Consider the following 26,722-nt stretch of genomic DNA (forward strand, 5'->3'; position numbering starts at 1 on the left):
GTGCAGGAACCAGAGTGGCTGGATATGTTAAAGGAGTGCACGTGCGCTTCTTCCAGCACTTCCTGCAGATCCTGCTCCAAGATCCTTGTCCTGGGAGACCCCTAGGTACCAGCCGAGCTGCTCCTGCTCTTCTCCCCTGCCCAGACACTCCACTAGCACCCTTCCCAGGGTCGACACTCACCAGGACCCTGCTGCTGCTCCCTGATTAGACACCTACCAGCACCCTGCTCCTGCCCACCTCCCTCCTGACCAGACACCTACCTCCAGCTTGCTCCTGTACCCTGCTTCCCCCCAGATTCCACCCCCATCCCTATCCCACTCACTGGCAGCTCTCTCCTGCATACTGGATCCCTCATTTTTGGCCCCACCTAAGAGCATAGAGGGGCCAAAAATCCACTAACCCTGGAACCCCAGAAGAGTTAATCTGGCCTGCAGCCTTGAACTTCAGTCCTACCTACCGTCCCCTACCACATGGGTCTGGAGTGCCAAGGGAGAGCGGTGTCTCAGTTGGGGCCACATCAGTGAGGCTTAGGGGGATTTGGAGGGGTTGTGTTTTTGCATCTCACTTGCGTGGTCCCCGTCTGATTTTACTGTGGGTTAGTGGTCCCTGACCCAAAACAGGTTTCCCGCCATTCTCATAAATAAAGACAATGCTGAAACATGTTGTGTTGGACATAATATTTTATTTAAAAATGAAGCCTGGCCAACAAGCCCCCAGTTGGGGCCATGCCCTCATCTGGCTGCAGCATCATAACATTCCTGCACTCCCCCCCACTGATCCCAACCCTGAGCCCATCATACACCTGAACCCCCTGTCCTGAGCCCCTCACGTCCCCAAACTCCTGCACCTCCCATATCCCCAGTCTTGTTCCACAATACTCCTACACCATCCACACACTGCAAACCTGTGCCCTGAGCCCATCATACATCCAGCCCCCCCTGCATTGAGCCTCTCAGATACCCCAACCCAAATTCCTGCACCTCCACATCCACAAGCCTGCAGCTTGCTCCAGCACCCCAAACCTCCACCTGATCCCAACACTCTCCAGCTTGGAGCCCCCTCCCTGAGCAAGCATTTCCTTCTCCACCTCCTCCTGCATCCAAATCCCCTCCCAGAACTTGCACCTCTCACCCCTTCCTGCACCCAAATTCCTCATTCCCAACTCAGAGCCCACACCTCCTGTCTTAACCCAGTGAGAGTGAGTAAGGGCTGGGGACAGAAAATGATGGAGAGGAGGGCAGTGGAGAGCGCAGGGCCTCAAGGAAGGGTCTTGTGGAAGGGATGGGGTACATCTTGGCTTGCCCTGACATTTAAAAAGGTTGGAGACCACTGCTGTAAGCCATGGTCTACAGGAGGGAGTTATTTCAAAATAACTCCCTTTATTTTGAAATAACAAGCGGAGTGTCCACACTACCAAGCCTGCTTTCCATGAGGAATAATGCTTACTTTGAAATAGTGGTAGTGTGGATGCTCCACTGCTGCTACAGGCAGTCCCCGGGTTACGTACAAGATAGGGACTGTAGGTTTGTTCTTAAGTTGAATTTGTATGTAAGTCGGAACTGGCGTCCAGATTCAGCCGCTGCTGAAACTGACCAGCGGCTGACTACAGGAAGCCCGAGGCAGAGTTGCTCTGCCCCAGGCTTCCTAGAATCAGCCGCTGATCAGTTTCAACAGCGGCTGAATCTGGAGGCCTGGGACAGAGCAGCTGGGGCGCTGCCGGGTAGGTCCCCGCAGCGCCTCACCTCGGCGCTGCAAGGACCAACCCAGCAGCACCCCAGCTGCTCTACCCCAGGCGTCCCCAAGTCAGCTGCTGCTGAAACTGATCAGCGGCTGATTCCAGGAAGCCCGGGGCAGAGCAACTCTGCCTCGGGCTTCCTGTAGTCAGCCGCTGGTCAGTTTCAGCAGCGGATGACTTGGGGACACCTGGGGCAGAGCAGCTGGGGTGCTGCTGGGTTGGTCCAGTAGCGCTGCACCTCGGTGCTGTGGGACCAACCCGGCAGCGCCCCAGCTACTCTACCCCAGGCGTCGGCGAGAAAAGCCTGGTCTGCTGGGGGGGGGGGGGGAGGAGGGGAAGGTGCACTATCTGCGCCCCCCCCCCCCAGCAGACCAGGGAGACGCGGGTGGCAGGACCGCCGAGATGTGCCGCAGTCCTGATGCCCGCGTCCTCCGCGGCTTTGCTCAGTGTCTCCCTGGTCTGCTGGGGGCCCCCCCTAGCAGACTAGGGAGACGCAGAGCGGCTTTTCTTGCCGCGGAGAACGCGAGCGGAGGGACCGCGGCGCGTCTGGGCGGTCCCGCTGCCTGCGTCCTCCACGGCGAGAAAAGCCCCGTTCGTATGTAGGGATCCGATGTAAGTCGAATCCACGTAACCCTGCCTGTATTTCAAAATAACTACTCCCCAGAGTCAGTCACAGTAATCATTCCCCAGTGCTTCTTGGGACTCTAAGTCAAAGTAGCATGTCCACATTAAGGGAGCCTGCTGCGGATTAATTTTGAAGTTTCCCTGTAGTGTGAACACACTGTTTTGAAATAGTTGTTTCAGGGTTATTATTTCAAAGTTTTTATTCAAAACTAATAGTGTTACAGGACCACATGTGTTTTTACCAAATGTCATTGAAAAAAAATTTAGAATGTGGTGCTGAGGGTGACAGTGTTCCCTTTAATAGCCAATAAAACCTATAACTCTTCATGCAAATTAGGAGACATACTTAAACTTGAAGCACTATTTCCATATTGCTGTAGAAAATCTTTCCTTTTTAAAAATTCTATAAAAATTCACAAGCAATTTGGAAATCTGCTGTTGTGAAGAAGTGTAGCTAATTCAGTATATTCATTTTCTGCTGATAATATTTTCAAAGTTTTTTCACAGATTTCATATGAATGTTGGGTACTTATGATTAGTTTTGATAATAGTGTAAAAAACAAATGGAAGTTATTACTGAGCTCCAGGAAATAAGTAGGCTGATTCAAATCTACCTATACATGATTCAAGAGAGAAATATATTAACTTAACTTCAGACAATTTAAAGATTATAGATCAGATAGTAGAGAGACAAGATGTGTGAAGTTTACATCTCTTATTGGACCAACTTCTATTGGTGAGAGGGATAAGTTGGTCCAATAAAAGATATTACCTCATTCACTTTTTTTCTCTAATATCCCGGGTCTGACAGTTACCACCCTGGATAGACCTGATTTGGAGCTTGTCATTAACTAGTTTGTTAAGTTGTGGAAAAAAGAAGTATCAGTAGATAAGAAAGCTTGATATGGTGGTCCTTATGTTCTTCTCAAGTCTGGGTTGTTTCTGTATGCTCCCTTTCTTCCCCAGGACTCTGCTGAAGCCTCTCGTGCAAACACCTAATTGTTAAGGATTGCAGGTGCCTGTCAGGACTGGGGATGGAGATTGGAAGCAGTTGTTCCGAGTGACTGGCTCCCATGAGAACTTGGTAGATTTCTGCTTGGAAATTTGTACAAGTTAATGAGTGAACCAACATTAACTTTGCCTCAGCAACCTTCTACCCTGTCAAATGGGGAATAGTGCACAGCTGTAGCACTATAGCAACATGATTTCTGAAGGATCCATCCTACTAGCGGAGGAGGCATTAGTGAGGGAGCCACACAAAGTTATCATTATGTAGTCTTGAGAATCCATTGCATTGGCCCTTCTCTTTGGATATTCTGTGAATCTTTGGGCTTCGTAGTTCAGACCCATTCCCTGTCCCTTGAGTGTAACATTCTTGCAGACCCTCTCTTGAAGATTTCTCAGAACTATTTCCTCCCACCCCTGTACATAGACATAGATTTTTAAAAAATAAATTAAGTTTGGAAGGTTTTTTTTCTAAAAGATCTGCTCTTGGAATTATTTTGTGGTAGTTCTGTGGCCTATGTTATATAGGAGGTCAGACTAGATGATCACAGTGGTCTCTTCTGCCCTTGGAATTTGAATTTCTGGCAAGGAATGGAAAAAATTGTTGTGATTTAGAAAAACCCCTGTCAGCTCTAGAAGAAATATTTACAAGTACAGAAAGTTCTGCAAACATTCCAGCGCTTAAGTGCAGGTGCCAAGAGGGTGTATTTTAGGGAACTTTGTACTAACTGGTCTTGAAAAATGCATGGCGTACCGTGTACAAAAATAGTTAACTCTGAGATTTAAAACAAAAAACAATACCTTTAGTTCTCAGTCAGGGTTACATTGTGAATACCTTTACTCACATTTTCGAGCAGTTAAAGGAATTGCCCCATTCACTCAAGTGGGATTGCTGCTGTGAGTAAATGTTTGCCAGTATAAGAGGTTCACAATCGGTCCTTCCATTTTCTGTAAATTATGTAAATTATACTGGTTTCCATTTGAACAGGTAGCATATGTAGTTGCTTATATAGGGTTTGAAAATTGCCATTGACGGCAATAGGCACAAGATCAAACCTATTAAAAGAAAAGGCCTTTTTGCTACTGAGTCTGTTTATAAGGTGGGGAATATTTAATTATTAATGAGCTATGAACATTACGTAGAACTTCCTTATTTACAGTGCCGTTCAGTGAAAAAATAGGAGATTCTCAAGGAAAAGTTTCCTAGTATTGAAAGAACCTGATAATCTCAGATTCAATTATACAAATTCCTGCTGTTACCTGTAAACTCCCCCAAGAACCCTTGCAAATGTTCACTGGAAAACAATATAATAATTAATGAGCATTAATCAGGTAAATAATGACACAAAATTGTCTGTTTCACAAAGTGGCTATGTTTACATTAAAAGTAAAATAACTTGTTTCTCAATTGCAACTCACACACCGAATCCTTATCTGGTCCAAATTTCAGGAACCTGTACATTAGCAGCCTCCCTAATAAACATTTTGGATCAGAATCTTTGTCCTCAGGGATGTCACTTTGTTTTACCAGAATTGTGCAGTGTGATGTTAAAGTTACTCTGTAGGAATAGTGTTTTCTATCTATTTTAAAAATGTATCTTCATAAGTTGTCTGATGGACTGTTGATAGATGTGAATGTGTTCTATTGTCCTTTCAGTAAATGTCTGCTTATTTTTAAAGCTAGATCCTCAACTAATTTAAATCAGCATAGCTCTACTGACTTCAGTGCAGCTACTTCACTTCGTGTTATCCGAAGATTGGGCCTGTTGTTTCCATTAATTGCTCAGAATAAACGCATAGGAGCTATTATCAAATTATTTCTACCTAGTTGGTGGTGTTACAGATATCTGTATTTTTTCACTTTGCTGCATTTCCAGTTAACCAGATTTGATTCTATGTAACAATTTGCATTTTGTATTTTGCAGGATTTTAGGAAAACAGCTCCTTTTTCCTAATGATGAAAGCTTTCAGCATTTTCGGAGCAGAATTACTAGCTCTGTGTATACCAGATCTTTACCAGGCCTCTGTGAAAGCACTAGTAACACGAAAGAGTATGTTCAACAGTTTTGTATGTGCTTTGTTTTAAGCATTTACAGTGACATTACATTTATGTATATTCTTAATATTTACAGCAACTAAAATGTAACAACATTAATATAATAAATCTTTAATTACAAATAAACAAATATTACTGCTTATAGATGAGCAAATAAGTGAAAGTTTGTGTATCAAACAATTCTCTTGATTGTGCAGCAATTGTGTACTAGGCTTTTAAGACCTTACCAGGATATCATTTCACATGCTGTCTTTTTGTAGTGGAAATAAATTGTACTTATTCAAAAGCACTTCTCTTTGATCTGTCATATCTTTTCATAATTTTATAGATCTATTATTTTAACAGCCTTAAAACAATTCAGCAGCTGCCTATTTACACTTTTTTCATGTATATTTAATTGTAATTCTTTTGTTTCAGGCTGTGCATTTCGGGATCTAAACTGGTTCCAATCGTATCACCAGTACACAGATCATTAGACTATAGTTCCCCAAGGATTTCTGTTTCTGACTCATCTGAGTATTCATTCCTGGAAGAGGAAATCTTTGAGGTGGATGGAAAAATTGAAGAATATTTTGCTTTTGACAACAAGGAACTGTAAATAAATTATATATTGCTTCTCTCTAAACGTTCTTCCAATTGATTTAAAAAATTGCTTAGTCCTCACTCTCAGCTGTGGTTCAGGAATACACAATGTAGCTCCAAAAGGGGGATGCAAAAGAGATTTTAAGCTCCCTTTCTGCCCTCCCATGCTATTTTATGTGTTCCCCGGCATACGTTAAGGCAGCCTGAATAGGATCATGAGAGTACAGGGGAACCACATTCCTGCTACTGACTACAGGATGGGGAAGTGATGGTATAGAAATCATTAAGCTCACTCCACAAGAGAGGATCTCCTATTACTGAATGACTGATCCTTCTGCGGCTAGCTACACCATCTTAGAAGTAACTTTCCAACATTCCATGTAGAATGCAGCCCAGGATGGGGCCTTTCTGAATCAAGATTATCGAGATTGTTTTTAGTATAATTTTTTCCCCATTTTTAAATTGTAATATGACACCGTTAATGTAAGAACAAGCATAGAATAAAATTTGGTTCCGGAAAGCTCTTTTCGTGCTACATGTATCATGAGGCAGTGAGTTAAAGTTCTATATTGCACCTGTTCCCCAGTCCAGACAGGAAAAGAGGGAAATAAAGTGGGGTGAAAATTAGGGATGTTAGATATCAGGTAATTGAATAGTTGTGTAACCACACAAAATATTGTTGGTTATATCATTATTTGATAGTCTGTGGGGGCACTCCCAGAGAGCCCCCTGCTATCCCATGCTGTTGCCTCTGTGTCACTATGGGGTGGCAGGTGGAGCCAATCTGCAAGGGGAGCCAATTTAAAAACCAGCAGCTCCCCTCTTAGACCAGCTGCCTGCCACCCTGCGCTGCTGCCTTTGATACAGAGACAGCAGTGTGGGATGGCAGCAGCCCCTGTCCATGGGGAGCCCAGGGTCACTGCGGACAGGGGCTGCTGCCACGCCACACTGCTTCCTGTGTATCAGTCTCCCATTCCCCCATCCCCAGCACTGCTGTCTCTTATAGGAGGCACCAAGGCAGGGATAGGAAGGTCTGCGGAGATGGCTTGAAAGCCGACTCCCTGCGTGTATTGTTTCCAGCCTACCCCCTTCACCTTGTGCGCTGCTCCCTCTCTATTAGAGATTGGGGGCAGGCATCATGGGGAGCCATCTTTTAAGCTAATTCCTCATGGGCACAAGCTCCAGTTCTCCCACCACCCACTGTCTCTGATACAGAGGCAGCAAAGGGGAGGGAAATGTGTGTAGTTGACAAGATAAACCAATAAGCCCCAGTATGCTTTTTCATGCTGCTACCACGATAATAGAAGTGCCATTTAACCAGCAAGAGGCAACAAAACAAAGTAAACCAATTCATAATTTCAATTTCAAGTGGTTGTTTTCTTCCCACAGGACTTGGGTCATGAATAAAAAGAAATTTTGCAGTTTTAATTATAAATTTATTTCATGCTTTTCTATATCCATAAGGAAATATGTTAGATTCAGTGTTTGTGTTAACAAAAACAGGTAGAACTTGATAATAAAACTCAGTTTGCTTCAATCATTAGTGATGATGAGAGTTTGGAACAAAAGAAAGGCCAGCTTGCTCGAAGGAGGAATAAAGGTGGCATTCCTCCTGTTTCTCCCAATGCCTGTATCAAAGACACAGTGGCTGCTGAAATATTTGATTGTGTCTGGAGGAATATAGTTGAAATATTGGAGGAGCTGATTAGAAAAAATTGGGAAACTGCTATCACAGGTACTTGGAGTTTTTATAGATGGCACTTATAGAATTGTACTTGAAACAGTAATTTTGTATTAATTAAATATGGCTTAAGAAACTTATTATTATCAGTAAATATCCGTGGCTGTGTCTTCATTGGCACACTTTTCCGGAAAAGGGATGCTAATGAGACCAGTCGGAATTGCAAATGCCCCGGGGATTTAAATTTTCCCCGCGGCATTTGCATGAACATAGCTGCCGCTTTTTTCCGGCTCGGGGCTTTGCCGGAAAAAAGCGCCAGTCTAGACAGGGATCTTGCGGAAAATAAACCCTTTTCCGCAAGATTCCTTATTCCTACTTAAAATCAGGAATAAGGGATCTTCATGCAAATGCCGCGGGAAAAATTTAAATCCCTGGGGCATTTGCAATTCCGACTGGTCTCATTAGCATCCCTTTTCCGGAAAAGGGTGCCAATGTAGACACAGCCCGTGTGTTTTGCGTGGAACTTTATAAAATGCAAATGGAAAGATTCATATTGAATTAAGTTGGCTTTGAATCAGATCCACTAAGGGTATGTCTAGACTACATGGCTCTGTCGCCAGAGCCATGTAGATTAGTTTATTAGACATACCCAAATGAAGCTGCGATTTAAAGAATCACTGCTTCATTTAAATGAAAATGGCTGCTGTGCTGTGCCGATCAGCTGTTTGGCAGCACAGCGCTGTAATCTGGACGCTCCGTGGTCGACATCAGAGGCATTTGTTGACCTCTCTGGTAAACCTCATCCCACAAGGCATACTGGGGAAGTCGACAAATGCCTTTGATGTCGACCACGGAGCATCCAGAGTACAGCGTTGTGTCGCCAAACAGCTGATCAGCACAGTGTGGAAGCCATTTTAATTTAAATGAAGCAGTGATTCTTTAAATCGCTGCTTCATTTGGGTATTTCTCATAAACTAATCTACATGGCTTTGTCGCCAGAGCCATGTAGTCTAGACATACCTTAAGAGAGGAGCTGAAACAAAAAACAGGACTGTGTAGCACTTTAAAGACTAACAAGATGGTTTAATAGCTTTCATGGGCCAGACCCACTTCCTCAGATCAAATAGTGGAAGAAAATTGTCACAACCATATATACCAAAGGATACAATTAAAAAAAATGAACACATATGAAAAAGACAAATCAAATTTCAGAACAGAAGGGGGATGGAGGGGGGAAGGGGGGCAGGTAAATGTCTGTGAGCTAATGATATTAGAGGTGATAATTGGGGAAGCTATCTTTGTAATGGGTAAGATAATTAGCGTCTTTATTCAAATTTGAGTGTAAAGTGTCGAATTTAAGCATGAATGACAATTCAGAGGATTCTCTTTCAAGTGAAGTCTTAAAAGGTCTTTGAAGCAGGATGCAGGTAATCAAGTCGTTGAGACAATGTCCTTTCTGGTTGAAATGGCAAGAAAGTGTTTTTTCTTTGTGATCCTGTCTGATATCTGTTTTGTGGGCATTGATCCTTTGGCGAAGTGTCTGAGACGTTTGTCCAATGTACATAGCGGACGGACACTTTCGGCACATGATTGCATAAATTATATTTCTGGATGTGCAGGAATACGTGTTCTTGATCTTATAACTCACTTGGTTGGGTCCAACTTGTTAGTCTTTAAAGTGCTACACAGTCCTGGTTTTTGTTTCAGCTGCACCAGACTAACACAGCTACATTTCTACTACTAAGAGAGGAGCGCACTCACAAGAAGTGCCCTCAGTGCAAGTGGCAGAAATAGATCACTGGTTCAATATGTAACATGATGCCCTTTGGAAAGCCTTCAGCAGTAGGGATTTAATTTGAGTATCTAAAAGCATTAGCCTCTAATATTTAAATTAAAAGACCCAAGTCTGTTAGCAAACCACTGTATTGCTCAAATTCTGTATAGTTCAGCCACTAGAGGGAGAGAGAGCCATGCTGTTTGGTATGTTCAGATTAGCACAGGATGAAAGAGCATAGTTCACTATGATTACATTTAACTCTTCCTAGTGTTTTAACCGTCTATGCATAGAGAAGCAGAAGGCAAAGAACTAATTTGTGGTGAAATTTTGTCCTCTAGTGTGTACATGGGGTTTCCTTCATAAGCTAAAGAAGGAGGTTTATGTTTGCTACCAAGTTTGCTACCTTTTCCTGTAAGAAAATAGGCTACTAAGCTAAATATGTGGGCTAGAACTGTTAAGAAATTTAATGGTATGATAGAAATAACATAATGGATTATACCATCTGGAAAAGTAGCAATATAGATTTTGCTAGGATGGAATGGGCTAAGAGGACATTTGGTTGCTTCTGTTCATACATTTTTCTGTTTCTAACACACCTTACATGGGCATATTTCAATAACAATCCAGCTGTTTTACCAGTGTTTTCCAAAAAAAGGCAAATTGCCTCTCTTCCACATACATGGCCTAACTGATTTAACATTGTCAGAAAAAGTATAGTCATTTTGAAAATATTTTTTTTAGAAATAAATGCTTTTAATCTGACATCTAGATTATGTTTAAACATCATGAAGACTTAAATTAAAACTAATCTAAGGCAGAATGTCATAATATTATTATAAATGTTGAACACTGTTTATCTAGCAGATAATGTCAAATCTGAGTCACTGAGATTTACCTACCATTATCAATTTGTATAACAGCATAAAATTTTGTTTCTTATTTACTTGAATATTCTACACTGGTGCAGAGAATGATAAGCAGGTGGAGAAATTGAAAGCTATTACAAGTAAATTGCCACATCTACTGATCTCCCGTATTACAGCAGATACAGCAAGTGTCCCCCCCTCAAGAGGCTCTGAGTCACGAAGCACATCTTTTGGTTCACATTTTGTTCCAGCTCAGGTAAAATATTGTTCCACAAAACAGAATTTTGTTTTCACTTGGCCTAGGCCTATTCTAGCTTAGATCAGAAAAGTTTCCATTTTATTGATTATATGTGTCTAAGGTATTTAGTTTGACTTGTCACCTTTTGAGTATATTTTAACGCTCCCCTCCCCCACATCATTGTTATAATTTTTTTATTTGGACTCGTTAGTGCCTGAAGACCCCAGTTAGCCTCATTGTGGTAGATGCTATAAAACCAGATAGCAGTACTCTCTATTCTTTCATAGAAATCATACCTTTTATATTGAGGGGCAACTCTTTCATTTCAGTAGAACTACAAAAGAACTTCCCTGCAAGCTGCGTGTGATGTTCTAGTGTAACGTCACTTGTTCAAAAACCTGTAACGTCAGATTGTCTTAGTTGTGCCTCTCCTTTCTCTGCCCTTCCCTCCCCTCCATTCCCCAGGGCATTATGGATTGGTGGACAAAGGAGACTTGTTCAGTATTTCTGCCTGAATGTTGGACCTTGGGAATCCTGGGTTCTTTTTGAGTTTCTGGAGATGAACATGCTCTTGCAAGTACATATGCTTCTTCTTCTTTCCTCTAGTCCAGTGTTTCTGAAAGTGGTGTGCGAAACCACTTTGAAAAACCTGTAAACTGGCCATGCTGGTTTGTTTATTTACTGGCGCCTCTGCCAGGGAGCCTCATGGCTCCTATGGCTCTGTTTCGCCATTTGCAGCAAAGGAAGCCGCGGGAAGTGGCATAGGCCAGCCTGCTGTTCCCACGGTTTCCCTTGACTGCAAATGGTGAAACGAGCCAATAGAAGCTCTGAGGCTCCGTGGCTGCAGCACTGTTAAATAAATACACTGGTGCGGCCAGTTAAAAGATTTCTCAAAGTGGTTTTGTGGACCACTTTGAGAGACACTGCTGTAGTCTGTACCTTTCTGACTCTGTCTCCTATGCTTCTGTTTCTCCTAGCTTATCCCTATTGCCATCCAGCATGTTCCTGCCCCTGCATTTTGTCAGCTTTCTTCTTTTCCTTCCTGATTCCGAGGCATCTGCAGAGGTAGCTTTGAGAACACAGAAAAGACAGTCTGTCTAAGTTGTGGTGCTTGTTCCTTTAGTGGCCCAGCAGCCAGGAAGAGTAACTGCAAAACAAAATAAAACCAACCCCATCCACCAGAAAAAAAATCCTTTTCAGCCCTTGCAATCTTAAGTAGGAGTATGCCCTGTGAAAATGGAATATTTTGAGAATTTAGCTGCCATTTTTTACCAAACCTTTTCTGTGCAATTGCAAATAGAATAATCAGTTGTTTATAATGTGCCCGAATTTGGATGGATTTTCATAGGAGCATTCCAGACCCTCTCAGCAACTCCTCTGCTAAATACTTGAGTCACTACCCAAAGAATGATGGTGGTAGAGTTTCTCTGTAAAGTGGTTGTAAGAATTTTTAACATTAACAAAACATATTTTCCCTAACCTCATTCTCAGAAACGGCTGAACCATTTATATACATGGTATACACCTCATAAAAACTATGAAGTAAACATATAAAGTAGACACCTCATAAAAACTAAGCTGAGAAAAAAAACTTCAGACAAAGTGGTAGGGCCCTGTTTTCAGTTATTTACAATAGAATGGAAAAACAACTTTAATTATAGTAATTGCTGCCAAATCTGCCTATAATATATATAATGGAGGTACATGTTACTTATCTTTGCAGTGATCATATTAAATAATTGTTTCTTGTAATATGTATTGTTAGTCTTAGTTCTCAAGCTTTGTTTTATAGAGTCATTAACTATTATTTGTTTGCATTTTATCTTGTATATGGGAGAAATGTTTCATTATGATCTGAAGTGGCATTTCTCTTTGCATACTGTTTTTTAAGCATCTTTTGACCTAACTATTTAGGGGTTCAGTTTTTTGGAGCCGCCGTCCAGAAAAGGTAATGAGAATGAAAAGTTAAATGCTTTGTTTCTCTGTCTTTAGGTTCACCGTTTCTCTAGCAATTTCTATAGTGATTTAAATGGCGTGATGACAATTCAAGCTAAACCACTCCAACAGAGGCATACAAGCTTGGCAGACAAGATACAGTAAGTATTAGTATACTTTTTTATGCTGTACCTTATTATTTTGGCCTTATAGAATCATAGAATAATAGGACTGGAAGGGACCTCGAGAGGTCATCGAGTCCAGCCCCCCGCCCTCAAGGCAGGATCAAGCTCCATCTACACCATCCCTGACAGATGTCTATCTAAATATGCTTTTCAAAGATCTAATTGAATATGCTGACTTCTTTCTGCCAATAATAGATATGTCTTAGTTTTAATTGGTATATGTAACAATTACATTCTTCAAAGCAGTGTTTGTTTTAATTTTCTCTCTAGGAATGAAGAAGATGACAAACAACATAGCATAGGCTCCAGTGTACTCAATTCAGTGCGGAACCGGCGGGGGCGAATTACCGATAACAATATTCTCTCGTCATCTCGGGTACAGCAGACATCTAGGAAAATGCCAACCCATCGTAGACTACCATCTCTCACTTCAGAACCACTATGCACAAAGACTCTTAATGTGTACAGTGATGAAGTCCTGAGGGGAACTAAACTGTGAGTTTTTAGTTCCTCTTTCTTTTTCCTTGAAATCAAGACCTTGCTGAACTTGAACTAGAGCAATGTTTTGCAACCTTTTTTATAAAGTACTCCGTTAAAAAAATTATAAGTACTCCCAGTACCTACAATTTTCCGACACACAAAATTTTTTCTACCATTGCAACACATTTGTTTAAACAACTTAATCGTAACTGGTTAGTTAGAAGAAATTTCTTATAGGCAATAAACTTGCCATCGTACTTATGATTGTGAAAAAAGGATAAATAAAAAAAATTAGATGAACATAAAAAAAGTTCAATTTTTTTATTAATACATATACATACACACATGTGTATATTTTTATACAAACATCAATGAACAGTGATCAATAACATTACAAGAAACATTATAATGAATTTAATGTGAAACTTGAACTTGTTTGAATGAAATTAAATTTTCAAAATTAGGTTTCAAACTGCTGAGGGCCACAATTATATCATTTTCTGGAGACACATGATTTCTTAATTTAGTTTTTAATTCAGTCATAGCCAAAAAACTTGCCTCACATAAATAGGTTGATGCGAATGGGAGGAGTTCTGTGAGAGCCATGTTACACGGTTGTTTATATTCACCTTTCATTTTCTGCCAGAGCACGGCAAGGTCACCAAGTCCCATGCCTTGCATCTTTAGTACACTATCCGAAGAAAGCTCAAAAAGTTGATCCTTCATTTCTTCTGAAATCCCTGCTTTCTCAATAGCATTGCCATCAATGGATTCAAAACCCAAAGCTTCTGCCACTGTTCAGCTTCATCAAAGCTCGGAAAATATCATTCAAAATTTAATTCCAAATTCGTCAGATGTTCCTTTTTTGATGTTTTGACATGTTCATCAAAAATAATTTCATTTTCCACACAAAATTCTGAAAGATATTGAAATGACACAAAATTTCCAGATAAAGCATTATTTTTCCAGAATGCTATTTTTTACTTGAATGCTTTTACTTTATCATGCAAGATTAAAATATTTGTATTAAAACCTTGTAACTGTAGGTTCATTATTGATTTTATCAAATATGTCAAAAATCCATAATTTGCCTTGCAAATATTGTACTAACTCGGATTTGATTTCTGCGAGGAAAAACTGCAACTTCAGCCTTTAGCTCAAGTACATGGTTTCACAATCTTCCATGTGATAGCCATCAAATATTGTAATGAAGTAATACAGTAATATGTTCAGATCCCATATCACGGCATAGCGATAGAAAAAAATGCGAATTTAGAGCCCATGACTTAATGAGGTTAATTGTCTTCACTGCAATCTCAGGGTACGTCTACACTACAGCGCTAGTTCGAACTAACTTAGTTCGAATTAGTTAATTCGAACTAAGCTAATTCGAACTAACTTGTCTAGAACTAAAAACTAGTTCGAATTAGCGTTTTGCTAATTCGAACTAGCAAGTCCACATTGAGTGGACTCTGAACAGGGCTTAAGGATGGCCGGAAGCAGTGCCGGCAGGGCATAAGAGGAGGACTTAGAGCATGGAGATGCTGTCTCAGGCTAGCCGAGGGCTGCGCTTAAAGGGTCCCGACCCCCACCCTGGACACACAGTTCTAAGGGGTGCCCCGCTTGCAAAGAAGTTCTGGCTTGGAGTGCCCGGAGTACCCACACTGGGCACATCACACCACTCGGACATCAGCCCGGCTGCACTTGCCGCAGGCTGCCATCTGGGGAGAGGGGGCAATTGGGGGGCTGCAGGAGAGCTTCCACCCCCAGAAGCCCGCAGAGCCAGCCTAGTCCTCCCCATCGGGGGCTCGTACCCCATTCCTCCCTCACCTCCTTCCACTTACCCTTCCCTAGTCCCCCTTCTTATTGATGTACAAAATAAAGATAACGTTTCTTCCAACATTGACTCTGTCTTTATTGAACAAAACTGGGGGAGACTGGGAAAAGGAGGTGGGAGAGGGGAAGAGAAAGGCTGGGAGAAGGGAGGACAACTAACATGATCAGGGGTTGGGAACAGGTCCCAGATGAAGAAAGGCTACAGAGACTGGGACTGTTCAGCTTAGAAAAGAGGAGACGGAGGGGGGACAGGATAGAGGTCTCTAAAAGCAGGGGTTGGGTGGAGAGGGTGCATTCAGAAAAGTTCTTCCTGAGTTCCCATAAAGAAGACTAGAGGACACCAAAGGAAAGGAATGGGTAGCAGGCTTGAAACTAGTAAGAGAAAGTTGTTCTTCTTCAGAAAGCAAATAGTTAACCTGCGGAACTCCTTGCTGCAGGAGGCTGTGAAGGCTGGAACTAGAACAGAGTTTAAAGGGAAGTGAGATCAAGTCATGGAGGTTGGGTCCATGGAGTGGTCTTAGCCAGGGGGTAGGAGTGGTGTCCCTGCCCAAAGTTTGTGGAAGGCTGGAGAGGGATGGCACGAGACAAATGGCTTGGTCACTGTCTTCAGTCCATCCCCTCCAGGGTCCCTAGGGTTGGCCGCTGTCGGCAGACAGGCTACTGGGCTAGATGGACCTTTGGTCTGACCCAGGACGGCCATTGTAAGCTCAGGGCTCAGGGTCGGGGGGCTCAGTGGACCCCCTTGATTTTCATGCACACCTGCTCCTGGGTGGCCAGGCTGGCAGCTCTCCTGCCCTAGCCGGCCACTTTCCTGTGCCTAGTGCGGAGATCGTGGACGAGGTCCACGATGTCTGCACTAGCCCAGGAAGGTGCCCGCCTCTTGCGGTCCAGGGCAAGCTCCCGGGAGCCGCCAGCCTCGTCCTGGCAAGAGGGGGTGGGCTGGGGGGCATCGGGTGGGTGGCTCTGTGCCGTGCCAGGTGCAGGGTCTACTAGCTGGGTGCTGGCAGGCTTGCACCTGGCACGGGCACCATAGCCAGCCCGTGCCCCTTTAAGGGATCCGGGGCCGGGAGGGGGGCATAGAGTTTCCCTGGTGTTGGCCAGAGTGGCCACCAGGGAAACCTGGGGAGGGCTAGCCTCCCACTAGTTCGAACTAAAGGGCTATACAGCCCTTAGTTCGAACTAGCTAGTTCGAACTAGGCGTTAGTCCTCGTAAAATGAGGTTTACCTAGTTCGAACTAAGCGCTCCGTTAGTTCGAATTAAGTTCGAACTAACGGAGCGCTAGTGTAGCGCCTAGGAAAGTTAGTTCGAACTAACGTCCGTTAGTTCGAACTAACTTTGTAGTGTAGACATACCCACAGAGTTTAAATCTTTGTTCAGATGTTTTAAAGCAAATGCTTCTCTGTGAATGATGAGAGTCCACTTTATTGAAAAGTTTATAGTTTTTAATGAAGTAACAAGACCTTTTTGTCAACCTACCACTGCTGCTGCTTCATCTGTACACACAGATATGCACCACTCCCATGACAATCCATGTTTCAAAATCTGTTCATTTAACAAGTTAAACATTTCTTCCCCCATTGTTTTAGTGTTGAATTCTTTACAGCAGTATATTTGCTCACTTATTCCTTTTTCATCTTCGTCGTCAATGTATCTGACAAACACCATTAATTATATGCAATTGGAAATATCTGTTGATTCGTCAAGTTGTAACTTGTTTCTTCTGAATAATTTTTTCAGTTATTTGTTTTATTATGTCTTCTGCCATCTCGTCAGTTCTTCATCTTATTGTATTGTTTGAATGTGGGATATTTTTAATTTTGACAACTTCTATTTCAGTAAACATATTTTTTTCATAGGAGCACTAGATATATTAATAGCTTCACATTTTCTTGTAAAATATTCATTTGATTTATCTTTTAATGTAGGATGCTTTGTATCAAGGTGTCGTTTCAACAGACAGTTTCATACAGTGGTTAGATAAAGTCTCACAGCAAATCACACAAGGTGGTTACACTTCTGTTTGTAGTAAACCTGAATTTAAGATATTCAGAATTGTAACGTGTGTTTTTTTTAATCTCAGAAGAATTTCCACTTCCACCACTGGTTTTTTCACTACAGGTTTTCCCACCTCAAATGTTTCTGACACGGTTTCCTGTATACTACCTTCTTCCAAATCTGCAATTTTATTCTTTGTTTTCACAAGAAATTGGTCCATTTTAAACCCTTCAGTTGTAATTATAAAAACTAAACTAAAATTGTACTAATAGCAATTTTATCTCTTGCTTCAGATAGCAACAAGCATATACAATTTTTGGGTGTAAAAAGTACAAAAATAATAAAGTGTTGTAAAACTTAAAACAAAAATTCAGTTTTCTCCAAATTTCAGTTGTGTTGACGTACCCCCCAGACTTTTCTCAAGTACCCCTAAGGGTACTCATACCACTGGTTGAGAAACACTGAACTAGAGCATTCAATAGTGCAATGTTGTAAAAGATTTGGGAACCAGCTCTGAGATTTCTGAAAGATTCCACGCTTCATACTGAATAATGAAGCATATATAAAGCATTTTTCTGAGAGCTGCCATGGCATTAGGTGTGCTGTTACTTATATTAGTTTAAATGTATTAAGAAATGTCTCCTGTGTTTTAAATGGAATCTGAAATCAGTTTAATCTGAATCCTACAGGTGTATTGGCTTAGATCGCTCGTCTTCTCCAGTTGTACATACAACCCGGACCAAGTTACCACCAATAAACACAGAGACTGTTGAACAGTATCTTTCAGTACCTGGATCACGGCACGGCTTTGTAAGATGTATACTTGTTAACATTGTTAAGGAACATCAGTAACTTGAACACAAAACAAATACAAATCAAAACAAAATGAAATGAATCCAATGCATCAGGAAGGGCACACAAATAAGCAGTGGCAAATTTTTAAAGTGCTTGTACACAAATCCTAGGAGTCTGACTAATAAGATGGGTGAACTAGAGTACCTCGTATTAAATGAGGACATTGACATAATAGGCATCACCGAAACCTGGTGGAATGAGGAAATACTGTGGGACACAATCATACCGGGATATAAAATATATAGAAAGCATAGAGCAGGCCGGGTGGGTGGTGGAGTGGCACTGTATGTGAAAGATAGTGTAGAATCAAATGAAATAAAAATATTAAGTGAATCAACATGTTCCATAGAATCGCTATGGATAGTAATTCCATGCTCCAATAATAAGAAATTAGCAATAGGGATATATTACCGACCACCTGACCAGGACAGCGATACTGACATTGAAATGCTGAGGGAGATTAGAGAGGCTACCAAAATAGAGAACTCTATAGTAATGGGGGATTTTAATTACCCCCATATTGACTGGATACATGTCACCTCAGGAAGAGAACCAGAGATAAAATTTCTCAATGGCTTAAATGACTGCTTCTTGGTGCAGGAACCCACAAGCGGACAGGCAATTCTCGACTTAGTCCTGAGTGGAGTGCAGGATCAGGTCCTGGAAATAACCGTTACAGGACCGCTTGGGAATAGTGACCATAATATAATAATATTCAACATTCCTGTGGTGGGAAGAACACCTCAGCAGTCCAGCACCCTGGCATTTAATTTCAAAAAGGGGAATTACACAAAAATGAGGAGGTTAGTTAAACAGAAATTAAAAGGCAAAGTGACTAGAGCCAAATCCCTGAAAGCTGCATGGAAATTTTTCAAAGACACCATAATAGAGGCCCAACTTAAATGTATACCCCAAATTAAAAAACATAGCAAGAGACCTAAAAAAGTGTCACCGTGGCTTAACCACCATGTAAAAGAAGCAGTGAGGGACAAAAAGGTATCTTTTAAGAAGTGGAAGTCCAATCCTAGTGAGATAAATAGAAAGGAACATAAACACTGTCAAATCAAGTGTAAAAATGCAATAAGAAAAGCAAAAAAAGATTTTGAGGAACAGCTAGCCAAAAACTCAAAAAGAAATAACAGAATGTTTTTTAAGTACATTAGAAGCAGGAAGCCTGCTAAAAAACCTGTGGGTCCCCTAGATGATCAAGCTATAAAAGGAGCAATCAAGGACGATAAAGCCATTGCGGATAAACTAAATGATTTCTTTGCTTCGGTCTTCACGGCTGAGGATGATGGGGAGATTCCTGAATCTGCACCGTCCTTTGTGGGTGATGAATGTGAGGAACTGTCCCGGATTGAAGTGTCATTAGAGGAGGTTTTGGAACAAATAGAAAAACTTAATGTTAACAATCTCCGGGACCGGATGGCATTCATCCAAGGGTTCTAAAAGAACTCAAATGGGAAATTGCTGAGCTATTATCTGTGGTTTGTAACCTATCCTTTAAATCGGCTTCCGTACCTAATGACTGGAAGGTAGCCAATGTGACACCAATATTTAAAAAGGACTCTAGAGTCGATCCTGGCAATTACAGACCAGTAAGTCTAACTTCAGTACCGGGCAAATTAGTAGAAACAATAGTGAAGAATAAAATTGTGAAGCATGTAGAAGAACATAATTTGTTGGACAAAAGTCAACATGGTTTCTGTAAAGGGAAATCCTGTTTTACTAATCTATTAGAGTTCTTTGAAGGAGTTAACAAACATGCGGATAAGGGGGATCCAGTAGATATAGTATACTTAGACTTTCAGAAAGCCTTTGACAAGGTCCCTCACCAAAGGCTCTTGTGTAAATTACATGGCCATGGGATAAGAGAGAAGGTCCTTTCTTGGATTGAGAACTGGCTAAAAGACAGGAAACAAAGGGTAGGAACAAATGGTAAATTTTCAGATTGGAGAGGGGTAACTAGTGGTGTCCCCCAAGGGTCAGTCCTGGGACCAATCCTTTTCAACTTATTCATAAATGATCTGGAGAAAGGGGTAAACAGTGAGGTGGTTAAGTTTGCAGATGATACCACACTGTTTAGGATAGTCAAGACAGAAGCAGACTGTGAGGGACTCCAAGATCTCGCCAAACTGAGTGATTGGGCAACAAAATGGAAAATGAAATTTAATGTGGATAAGTGTAAAGTAATGCACATTGGGAAAAATAACCCCAACTATAGGTACAGTATGATAGGGGCAAATTTGGCTACGACAAATCAGGAAAGAGATCTTGGAGTTATCGTGGACAGTTCTCTGAAAACTTCCATGCAGTGTGCAGCGGCGGTCAAAAAGGCAAATAGGATGCTAGGAATTATTAGGAAAGGGATTGAAAATAAGACCCAGAATATTTTACTGCCCCTGTATAAAACTATGGTACGCCCACATCTTGAATACTGTGTACAGATGTGGTCTCCTCACCTCAAAAAAGATATTTTGGCCTTAGAAAGGGTTCAGAAAAGGGCAACTAAAATGATTAGGGGTTTGGAACGGGTCCCATATGAGAAGAGGTTAAAGCGACTGGGACTTTTCAGTTTAGAAAAGAGGAGACTGAGGGGGGATATGATAGAGGTCTATAAAATCATGATTGGTGTGGAGAGGGCCGATAAAGGAAAAGTTATTTATTAGTTCCCTAAATAGAAGAACTAGAGGACACCAAATGAAATTAATGGATAGCAGGTTTAAAACTAATAAAAGAAAGTTCTTCTTCACACAGCATGTAGTCAACCTGTGGAACTCCTTGCCAGAGGAGGCTGTGAAGGCTAGGACTATAATAGAGTTTAAAGAGAATCTAGATAATTTCATGGAGTTTAGGTCCATAAAAGGCTATTAGCCAGGGGATAAAATGGTGTCATTGGCCTCTGTTTGTCAGAGGCTGGAGAGAGATGGCAGGAGACAAATTGCTTGATCATTGTCTTCAGTCCACCCTCTCTGGGGCACCTGGTGCTGGCCACTGTCGGCAGACAGGATAGTGGGCTAGAAGGACCTTTGGTCTGACCCAGTACGGCCGTTCTTATGTATGTTCTTATGTAGATTTGCAGAAACCAGTAGACTGAGTGGGTGCTGCCTAACTTAGCCAGTAGAAATGTTGAGAGGAGTAAGGCCTAAGCACTGCCCCTCAAAGAATATTAATGTCTAACTCTGTGCTGGAGGGGAGGTACTTTCCTCTGCTCAAATTATCTATAAACTCTTTTCTGGAGTTAGACGTCTTAGCCAGTCAGTCTTTCTCATGAAAACAGTGGTGGTGGAAGTCCTGTCCCCCTGATCCCTTTTACTAAAAACCCATTGGTTAGAAGACTTGGAATGTGGCAGACCCTCTGAGCCATCTTGGCACAGTAGGGCCAGCCTAATCTTCTCAAATTGTGTAGAATATGAGACATAGACACATGCCACTAACACACAGCTATCATTCTTAGCATTATTTGGAACCTCTTGCAATTACACTTATCCCTTTCGTACTCTCTCTGTAAAACATGTTGTCTTAGTTTTTATACACTTGAAATCCAATTGAAATGCCCAACCTAGTAACTGTAAAAACTTAGTGAAGAGTTAGCTCTTTGCTTTTTTCCCCTTTTAACTTAAGCAATGCTCCATTTTCTTTCTCTCTTTCAGCATAGAGGGCGCCATCCTCACAGTAGAGTGTCAAGTGCAGTACCTGACAGTACGGAGCGACGACCACTTAGAGAACAAACAGTCATTATTGATCAGTTTTCAAGACCCAACACAACTCACACATTCAGGGTGGGTTTTTGTGTGATTAGATATGTTGGGCCAGACTGTGGAAAGCAGGGGCAGAGAGAGATACAGAAAACCTGCCTCGCCAGCACTACCACCACCTTTGTATAAAAGCAAAACAGCCTCTCATAGTAGCAGACCTTGTGATGTCAGGAACACAGGGACTATTTATTCCTATTCCCTTGAGAGAGTGCATGTCTAAAAAAGGGTGGGACCACATTCCTGCAGCCCATCTGCCCGGGTCTGACAGAGTTATTGTGCTGGGAAGAGAGATCCTAATGAATGAAGCAGATTGCACCATCTCCATGTATAGAAAGATGCCTGTGGAGGTGTAATTTGTCTTGTACTCCTTCGGGAGCTGTGCAGCTCCACCACTGCTCTTTGTGTTAGATTGTAGTGTGAAAGCCACAATCAAGTCCTGTTTTTGAGCAACTCATAATGAACAAATACATTTTCCCCTTTTTTACAGTCAGACACCCCTCATAAAAGGTCATTGACGACCATGGATTTTGCTAACAATACATGGACAGGTCAAGGCTTTTTAACAGGTAAGCAAAATCAAAAGATTGGTTTTTGAAAAGCTGTACTTTTCAGAACACCTGGTAAGGAAGAATTGGTGCGGGGGCTGATAAGAGGGGGCTCCACAGAGCCTCTGACTTGAGCAGGGGAAGAGGGAATGGTAGGGATAATGGGAACCCTGGTATTGGTGGAGAGGGAAATGGAGAATACACAGAGCTGCTGGAAGGGAGTAGCTTGGAGGAGTTCCTGAAATAGAGCAGAACGGGAGGATGGCATGCAGGGAACTTTTCAGGGAATGGAGGAATGCAAGGAGCCTCTGGTGTGTACAGTAAGCTCACGCAACAAAAAGTATGAAGTGTGCAACCCCCTCATTGTAGTTTCCATGTAAGTGGCATAAAATTTTCCAAATACTTACTCATCCATGTGTATTGCACATGACATTACACACTATAAGATGTTTAAATATAATCCATATAATTATGTATTTTCATTAGCAGAGTTTGCAAAAGCTTTACATGCAACTTAATGACATTTCTCTGTATGTAATGTGGAAACCTTTGAACACTGCATTTAATCAATTTCAAAGTTTTAGGGACCTTTCTAAGCACTAATTGCCAGAACCTATTGTTATTTTTGGGGAAGAGAAGGGAGAAAATCAGAATACTGAAAGGAAGTGAGGGTGATGCCATCTTTCTAGCACAGACACAGCTTCAAGTACCTCTGTAGTTGATTCTAGCATCACAATTCTCGTGCTCACTCTGCCAGCTGAGATTAACATGCAAATGACCTATCACACAGACAGATAATAATGGTGTGGGGAATATGGATGTTCACCCAGAACTCCTGCCACTTGGGGGAGAATATCAGACCCTGGTATAGGGGAAGAGAGGGAATGAGTAGCAAGGTGGGGAGATGAAAAGTTGGCAAGCAGAATCCCTGCCAAGGAAGATGTGGGAGGACCCTGGTGTGGGAGGATATTTGAGAGTCCTTACCTACAGGAAGGAGAGAGACAGTTCTTCTTCGAGAGGTTGCTCATGTCCATTCGAAGTAGGTGTGCGCACCGTGTGCACCGCGTCTTTCGGAGTGTTTTCCCTAGCGGTACCTGTAGCGCCAACAGGGCGCCCCCTGGAGTGGCGCCGCCATGGCGGGGCATAAGTACCCCTGCTGGCGCTGCCCCACCTCAGTTCCTTCTTACCACAGTGACGGTCGTTGGAGCGTCTCTATCTCTCTTAGTCTCCTAGTTAGTTAATGGTTCCCTGTTCTCACATTGGTTTGTAAATAGCTCTTGTAGTTAGATAGTTAGGTTCTTTGTTTTGTTCCTTCCCCCTTGGGGGTAAGGAATGCCAGGGCCGCAAGGCTTCAAGACGTGTGCTGACTGTGGGAAGTTTATGCCCAGGGGCGACCCACACGACAGTTGTCTTAAGTGCTTGGGTGAGGCTCATCTGGCTATTGCCTATAAGATCTGCAAGTCCTTTAAGCCCCGTACCAGAAAAGAAAGTGTTTCCCACTTGAAGGTTCTCCTCATGGAGACAGCGCTTCAACCGGTGCCGCCGGAGCAGCCTGCGGTGCGCAGTGCACTGGCTTCCATGCGGGAGGCTCCTCACCAGCACCGTGCGTTGGCGTCGAGGTCTCGGCACCGGTCTCACTCTCCTCCATCCAAGAGGGTGAAGAAGTCCCGGGGAAGGTCCCCTTCGAAGAAGACAACTTTGGCTGGGCACCGCGGCGTGGGCTCACCAGTGCGCGTATCTCCTCCACCGCACCGTCAGCGTCGAGGAGGCCTTGATAGTCCTGGTCGCCTGCCTCCAGACCGCCCGTCCACGCCGGACACATTTGAAGCGGCGCAGGACCTTATTAGCCTCACGACCTCCCCTCCATCCTCGGTTGACTCGGAAGGGTCGAGGTCACCATCGTCGGAGGTTCAGCTGGCTACGGCTTCGCCCCAGCATGGCCCAGGTCGGCATGCTAAGGTGGCTTATGCGTCGGGACCACCCCATGTGGGGTCAGTACCGATTGCTACTTCGGCACCCTTTTTGATGCCGAGCCGTCAGTCTCAGGTAGCTTCCAGCCATGCACGAACTTCGCTGCAGACAAGCTCCTTGCCAGCTCCCCGCCTGTAGAATAGTAAATGGAGGCTATTCTATCCCATTCCTAGGCCCACCGCCCTCAAAACCCCCTTATCCGTACTTAGTAAGGGACACCCCTCATGAACACATCCTGTGCGAGGAGGTGTCTGCGCTCCTCGAAAAAGGAGCAATAGAGGAGGTTCCTCCACATCTGCGAGGAAAGGTTTTTACTCCTGTTATTTTGTTGTCCCCAAACCAAAGGGAGGAGTCCGCCCCATCTTGGACCTCCGAAATTTAAACAAGGCGGTCATAAAACACAGGTTCAGAATGGTGACATTGGCATCGGTCATCCCAGTGCTACAATTAGGGGACTGGTACGTGACTCTTGACCTCAAGGATGCGTACTTCCACGTGGCGATCAGGCCCAGCCACAGGAGGTTCCTCAGGTTTATGGTGGGCCAATACCATTTTCAGTTTACGGTGCTCCCTTTTGGTTTATGTACGGCACCGAGGGTGTTCACGAAATGTATGGCGATGGTTGCCACATATCTCCACAAACAGGGGGTGCACATGTTCCTGTACCTCGACGATTGGCTGATCCGAGGTCGCTCATACGACCAGGTAGAAGCTCACGTGGCACTCACTAGAGCCCTTTTCCTAAGGTTGGGACTCATGATAAATGTCAAAAAGTCATCCCTGACTCCCTCCCATCAGATAGAATTCGTGGGAGCCCTCCTCGATGCGAGGGTGGCAAGGGCGTTCCTGCCCAAGAGCAGGTTCCTCTCCATAGTGGAGCTGATCTCGGAGTTAACTCGGTCCCCTATCATGACCCCTCGGTTCTGCTCCAGGCTCCTGGGCCATATGGCAGCGTGTACGTACATGGTCCGCCATGCCAGAATGAGGATGAGACCCCTGCAGGCGTGGTTGGAGAGGGCCTTCAGCCAATCCAGGGGTCTTTGGGACTCAATAATTATGGCGCCCCCTGAAATTCTGGACTCCCTCCTATTGTGGACCCAGGAAACTGTGGTACGCAGTGGGGTTCCTTTCAAAGCTCCTCCCCCCTCCCTGACGCTGGTCACCGATGTGTCCGACCTGAGCTGGGCGGCACAGGACTCAAGGCCTCTGGTCCCCCTCCGAGCAAGCCCTACACATAAACGTCCGGGAATTGCGGGCGGTGAGGAGAGCCTGCGAAGCCTTCCTGCCACGGCTCTCCCACCGTTTGATCCTGGTTCATATGGACAACACAGCAGCGGTCTTTTATCTCAACAAGCAGGGTGGGGTGTGATCGCCTCGCCTCTGCAAAGAGGCCCTGCAACTTTGGCACTTGTGCGTCACGCATGATATCACACCTCAAGCGGAATACCTCCCGGGGTGCAAAAACCTGCTAGCAGACACACTGAGCAGATCCTTTGGAGCCCACGAATGGACACTCAAGGATTCTGCTCTCCGCCAGGTTTTCCGCAGGTGGGGTTATCCCCGCCTAGACCTGTTCGCCTCAGCATGCAATGCCAAGTGCAGGAACTACTGTTCCCTGCTGGGGCTGGGGAAATATTCCCTGGGGGATGCCCTGACGATCGTGTGGCCAGAGGGCATTCTCTATGCTTTTCCCCCGTTTCCCCTAATTTCCAGGGTGTTGACCAGGGCAAGGACTTTTCGGTCCTTGATCATTCTCATAGCCCCCGGGTGGCCCAGACAGTTCTGGTTCCCCATCCTAGTGGACATGCTTATCCAAGACCCAATAGCACTCCCTCCAGTCCGGGACCTGCTAACTCAACCCTGGGGCAAGGGGATCATGGTTCACCCGGATCTCCGGTCTCTCCACCTAACGGCATGGTTTATCCGTGGTTGAGCCAACCTGAAAGGGAATGTTCCCAAGAGGTTCAGATGGTCCTCCTCAGTAGCAGGAAACCCTCTACTAGACGGTCGTACACTGCCAAGTGGCGGCGCTTCTCGTCTTGGGCGTCCTGGAGAGGAGTACACCCATCCTCGGCTCCTATTCCAACTATTCTTGACTATCTTTTCCAGCTTCGGTCTAGTGGCCTATCCTTTTCCTCTATCAAAGTCCATGTGGCATCTCTCTCCGCCTTCAATGTTGGTACAGCAGGAGTCTCCCTTTTTTCTAACCTGGTGGTTAAAAGGTTTCTTACTGGCTTGGAAAAGTTGTATCCCTCGGTGAGGACCCCGCTTCCCGCCTGGGACCTCAATGTGGTCCTCCACAGGCTTATGCTACCCCCCTTTGAACCGCTGGCCACGTGTTCCCTGCAGTACCTTTCATTGAAGGTTGCTTTCATCGTGGCCATTACATCGGCTCGAAGGGTGTTGGAACTAAGGGCGCTAACTGTAGACCCGCCCTACCTTGTTTTTTCACATAGCAACGTAAGGCTAAGGCCTCATCAAACCTTCCTCCCGAAGGTGGTATCACCATTCCACCTGTCCCAGGAGATTTATCTCCTGTTTTTTTTCCCAAAACCTCACGCCTCCTCTAAGGAGCGGGTGCTTCACTCCCTGGATG

The 26,722-nt window shown here is 43.7% G+C and overlaps 1 protein-coding gene across 2 annotated transcripts in view; it reads left to right on the forward strand.

The window, feature by feature from the left end:
- FAM149A (family with sequence similarity 149 member A) overlaps positions 1-26,722 on the forward strand; it is a 74,927-nt gene that overhangs the window by 46,263 nt on the left and 1,942 nt on the right. For both annotated transcript variants that reach the window (XM_006128458.4, XM_006128457.4), the window contains exons 5-13: positions 5,291-5,416; positions 5,839-6,015; positions 7,548-7,738; positions 10,429-10,583; positions 12,558-12,661; positions 12,956-13,180; positions 17,687-17,807; positions 21,506-21,634; positions 22,098-22,176. In XM_006128458.4, coding sequence (XP_006128520.2) covers positions 5,291-5,416; positions 5,839-6,015; positions 7,548-7,738; positions 10,429-10,583; positions 12,558-12,661; positions 12,956-13,180; positions 17,687-17,807; positions 21,506-21,634; positions 22,098-22,176 — 1,307 coding nt within the window. The remainder of the gene's footprint in view (positions 1-5,290; positions 5,417-5,838; positions 6,016-7,547; positions 7,739-10,428; positions 10,584-12,557; positions 12,662-12,955; positions 13,181-17,686; positions 17,808-21,505; positions 21,635-22,097; positions 22,177-26,722) is intronic.

The sequence above is a fragment of the Pelodiscus sinensis genome, chromosome 5 (assembly GCF_049634645.1).
Source record: "Pelodiscus sinensis isolate JC-2024 chromosome 5, ASM4963464v1, whole genome shotgun sequence".
In the NCBI taxonomy this organism is placed as follows: Eukaryota; Metazoa; Chordata; order Testudines; family Trionychidae; genus Pelodiscus; species Pelodiscus sinensis.